At 34.5% G+C, this 5,103-nt stretch overlaps 1 protein-coding gene across 1 annotated transcript in view; it reads right to left on the bottom strand.

Annotated features, from left to right (window-relative positions):
• LOC132153255 (tumor necrosis factor receptor superfamily member EDAR-like) overlaps positions 1 to 4,740 on the bottom strand; it is a 21,904-nt gene extending 17,164 nt beyond the window's left edge. The window contains exons 1-2 of the mRNA XM_059562641.1: positions 4,665 to 4,740; positions 1,646 to 1,768 (exon numbers count right to left, since the gene is read on the bottom strand). Coding sequence (XP_059418624.1) covers positions 1,646 to 1,768; positions 4,665 to 4,709 — 168 coding nt within the window. The 5' untranslated portion in view covers positions 4,710 to 4,740. The remainder of the gene's footprint in view (positions 1 to 1,645; positions 1,769 to 4,664) is intronic.
• Positions 4,741 to 5,103: the final 363 nt, after the last annotated feature.

The raw sequence follows: 5,103 nt of genomic DNA, 5'->3' as shown, positions 1-5,103 counted from the left end.
AAATTTCAGTAAAAAGTAACAAGGGGGGGGGGGGGGGGGGGGGGTTTGCAACAGGTTATTTTGACAGAAAGTTGCATTAGCATTTAAGTTATATTTTGTTTTTGCATTCAGAAATAATGTGAATGTAAATAATAAAAAGAAAAGAAAAGGTTGCACCAGGTCAAAATTAAGAATTTTTGAGAGAGAGAGAGAGAGAGAGAGAGAGAGAGAGAGAGAGAGACATTTGCATTTTGGAAAATCTTTTTTTTTTTTTTTTAGAATATAAAGAATTATGAGATATTAGTGCAGAGTTGTGAGATAAATAGTCACAATTATCTTTTTTTTATTAGTATTCTGTGGCTGAAAAAAAAAAACTAAATTGCAAGAATTCAAAGTTTTTATCGCCCAATTATGACTCTTTTTTTAATGTATGTGTATAAGTTACATTTTGTTATTGAATTAAGAAATTATTTAAATACGTTCCGGTAATAATAATAATAATAAAAAATAAAAAAACAATGAAACAAAACCAACAAAAGGAACAACATTTTTTATATTAAAATAAGTTGCTCTAGGTAAGAATGGCATTTTTAAGAGAGAGAAAAAAAACACATTTAAGTTGCATTGGTGTATAAGTAAGCTTTTGTTATTGCATTCAGAAATAATGTAAATGATGTATTCAAGTAAATAAAATGAAAAATGAAAAATGTTTTAAAGATTTAATATTCAGCAATTAAAACTAAACTTGAGTTGATCTGAAGAATAACTCTATAGTCTTCAGTAGAGCTGCTTTACACATGAAACTCAATTAGTTGCACAATTGATGAATTTAGCAGCGTAAACAGTTATTTTCCTGTTTATTTGTCCTGAAGCTGCTTTAGATCAGTCTGTATTGTTCTGATCCTTCTCCAGTTCAGTGATGTTCGTTAACTCGAGAAGAAGAAGTGAGAACCACTGAAACATGAAGCAGGAGCATTTACTTCTCATCTTCAGAGCAAACACTCACTGAGGTATAATCACGAGGTTTTTTTCGCGATGAAAGCAAGACGATGACAAGATGACAATAAGGTCATTAAACGATAACTGAGACTAAATGAACATGCATAGTTGACGAAAGAACAAGAGAATAAAATGTAGTTAAAAGAACACAAACTTTACCAAAACTTTTTTATTATTGAAAAAAGTGGAGCCGAAACATCTCTGCTGTACAAGACTCTATTATGTGAGCGTTCATGTTGGAGGTTGCCAGATATCAAGAGCTCACATCCCCCAATCAGAGCTGTTCTGTTAAACAGATACATACATCACTCTGCTTCAGCTCTAAACAGTCTGCAGAAGAGGGTTTAATTAGCCTCTGATTGATTTCCTGTGATACATCTGTACACTAACGTTACAAGAGCTCAAATCAACCACGCATACGAGTCCATATTCTATTTGTGTTTATGGGTTAAAAATGTGTGTGTGTGTGTGTGTGTGTGTGTGAGTGTGTGTGTGTCTCTCTCTCTGTGTGTGTGTGTGTGTGTGTGTGTCTCTCTCTGTGTGTGTGTGTGTGTGCGTGTGTGTGTGTGTGTGTGTGTGTGTGTGTGTGTGTCTCTCTCTCTCTCTCTCTGTGTGTGTGTGTGTGTGTGAGTTAGTGAGTGTGTGTGTGTGTGTGTGTGATTCTCACCATGTTGGGCTCTTGTCCCGGCTGACACTGTGGGCAGGATTGGCAGCTGCTGATTGTGTGATTATAAAACTCATTTTCTCCACAGCTCAAGTATTCAGCACTCACAAAACACATGCTGGACACCTGCAACACACACACACACACACACTCACACATTAAACTCATTAACAAACACATAAACTCACATTTGTGGCAGCTGTTATCTTTATTTAACAACTCGTTTATCTTTTTCAAGATCATTATATCTACTAGTATAAGTGCACCAGTGGATCGATGAGATCTAAGATAACAGGCACGAACTAGTCTCGGTTAATATAGAATATAGAAAACCATGATGATTTATACACACACACAGGGCCGGCCCGCGGTATAGGCAAATGCTAAGGGCGCCACTCATCCATAGGGGCGCCAGAATGAGTGAACGAGTGAATTTTTTTTTTTTTTTTTTTACAGATTTTTTTTAATAATAGGCTACTATTTAAAAACCATTAATTCGAAATACTAATTCAATCTTCCCCCGCCCATCGAGTGCTTGAAGTGCGTCAGAAACAGAGCGCGCGCGATCAGTTGTTGGTAATTTGTTGTGTAGCGTGCCCGACGCCGCATCCAATGTAGACAGGACTGCTTTTGTTAACACACAGCTCGTAGAAACGGGCCTGGCAGCTCGCGCCAGTTCTAGACACGGTGAAAGTTTCCTGATTGTGACGGAAGGCCGAATTTACATGACACATTATAAATGAGCATAGTCTGCGATAGATACAGTGCCATAAAGAAGAGAAGAGGATAAAGACAGAGGTAAAGAGATGTAGTGAAAGAACAATTTATTGCATAGGAGTAAGATACTATAATTTCATGGCAGTTATTTTTACCTTAAACTTAATGTTAGCAGTTGTTCTGAGTTCTGAGTCCCCAGACTGTGATTTTGTACAATCATGTCAGTTTTAAGACGCATTTTTTATCATCACTTTTTTATTAATGTTTTACTCTACAGTTGTGCAGTTTTGGGGGGATACAGTACAGGCCAAAAGTTTGGAAACATTACTATTTTTAATGTTTTTGAAAGAAGTTTCTTCTGCTCATCAAGCCTGCATTTATTTGATCAAAAATACAGAAAAAAATGTAATATTGTGATATATTATTACAATTTAAAATAATTTGTTTTCAATTTATTATACTTTAAATTATCATTTATTTCTGTGATGTAAAGCTGAATTTTCAGCATCATTCTTCCATTCTTCAGTGTCACATGTGACATCCGGTCTATCACATGATCCTTTAGAAATCATTCTAATATGATGATTTATTATGAGTGTTGGAAACAGTTCTGCTGTAATGTGTGTGTGTGTGTGTGTGTGTGTGTGTGTGTATATATATATGCTAAATCATGAACACAATGACAGGGTGAAATGGGCTGCGATGCATGGGGCGCCAGGTAAAATCTTGCCTAGGGCAGCAAATTGGTCAGGGCCGGCCCTGCACACACACACACACACACACACTCACACATTCTCACACATACACATAAAATCACTGTTTTCCTTATTAATGTTGTTCAGTTGCTTTTTACACAATCTGTTTTGTTTAAAAACTATACAAATAAAGACTTGACTTGACCTACAAATTTATTTCTATATTGTTTGTTTGTTTGTTTGTATTCTAATACTTTGATACCTGAGGACCATGATGCTTTATAAAGGTGCTCATAATGCACATTATATGTTATAATGCAATGCATCTTTTAATAAACAAGTGTAAGCAAGGTTAAATGCATTAATATATTTGCAGATTTCTTGTTGCTTCTGAAAGTCATGTGTTTTAATGCATTATACTTTCTGAAGGACAACCTGAAGGAAACATTTGTTTTTGACTCTAAAATTGACTTGATATATAACTAGTGCAATTTACAACATAGAACAAAACACAAAAGTCTCTTTGAGTGGTTTTAACTACAGGCCTTATTTTACACAAATCCACAAACAACGAACTTGTTATTTCACCTCAATTCCCATGTGTTACTTCATGAATTAATTAATGTGATTAATCAGATCACCATGCATCTCTTCTCAACATCAGATGTGAATACTCATTTTGATCTGCTGTTTCATGTCACTTTCTCACTAAACGTGATGCATTTCATAGCATTTGTGTGATGAAAAGTCTCTTACTCAGCAGAAAAACACCTTGAACACATGATTCCTGTCTGAATCTGATCCACAAGTCTCTGATCAATTCACACGCTTGACTTGATGTGATGCAGATCCTGAATTCATGCTCAGAATTATAATGACTGAAGAACATGTGAACACGAGCAGATGTTTTCTGCTTTTACTGCATCCAAACAGACACAGAAAATGACAGATTATAAGAAAGAAAAATATATATATATATGTATTTTTCTAGATGCATTTTGAATACTTCTTCTTTTCACTAAACTTTGAAAACTTGGTTTTTGTTATTTTTATAAGTGCATTAAATACATAATTAGAAAAATCTTCATTCTTATTTTTTTTTTAAACAAAAAGTGATGGCATTTTTTTATTTATATTTTTGAACGCATCAAATTAGTTAATTTGTTTGCGAAAAATTTCCAAGGAAACATTCTCATTTTCATTTTAATTCATTTTATTTTGATTCTCATTTTAAAATAAATACAAGTGAAATAATAATTAACAAAAACTATATATCGATATATTTAATAAAAATGACAAATTACTAAAATTACAATGAAAACCGAAAAATATAAAAATAAAAACTAATTCAAAATATTAATAGAAAACTATAATAGCATCTCACTATGACGCTAAAATAACTTGGTAATCATAACAGAGTAATCAGTAATCAATCAGCTAACAAATACAGATTTTGTGTTTTATGTGAAGTTCTTTGACTTTAAATGGAATGTTATTTTTCCAGTCCTTTGAAAAACGTATTTTTGTCATTAAAACGGAAACTTTTGTTTCATTAAATCTGATACATGAATATAGTTAAACGCCTGCGTCTGGACGGATGAGGGACTCACCAGCAGAAGAAGCGGAGATCGTGTCCGTCCTCCTCCCTGGATCATGTTGATGACGCGGTTGTCTTTCTCCTGAGGAGCTCTGAAACAAGAGCAAAATCTGGATGAAAAACGCTGTAGAAAATCATGTAAACGCTGCTTGATCTGTGCAGATTTCTCTCCTGATTCAGACCAGAACACTTTTTCACTGGAGGGAGTGTTATTATGGATTATAGACTCCATGAGTTAAAAACATTGGACTTCCATATATAATCATTCATAGCTATGATAGTGAAATAGATGAGTTCAGGCAATACAAACTACTCTAACGCTTCCTTTATCTTTGCTCTGAAATGAAATCTCTTTCTTCTGGTTTGTGATGTTGTAAGGTCGCGGCCCGCTGCTGTAAGGTACAGCCGTCCCCGGTCACTGCACTAATGTCTGACGGTTGAGCGTGTTTTAT

This window comes from Carassius carassius, chromosome 11, assembly GCF_963082965.1.
Source record: "Carassius carassius chromosome 11, fCarCar2.1, whole genome shotgun sequence".
NCBI lineage: Eukaryota > Metazoa > Chordata > Actinopteri > Cypriniformes > Cyprinidae > Carassius > Carassius carassius.
The sequence above is the reverse complement of the archived record's forward strand: the minus strand, read 5'-3'. Positions and strand labels throughout refer to the sequence as shown.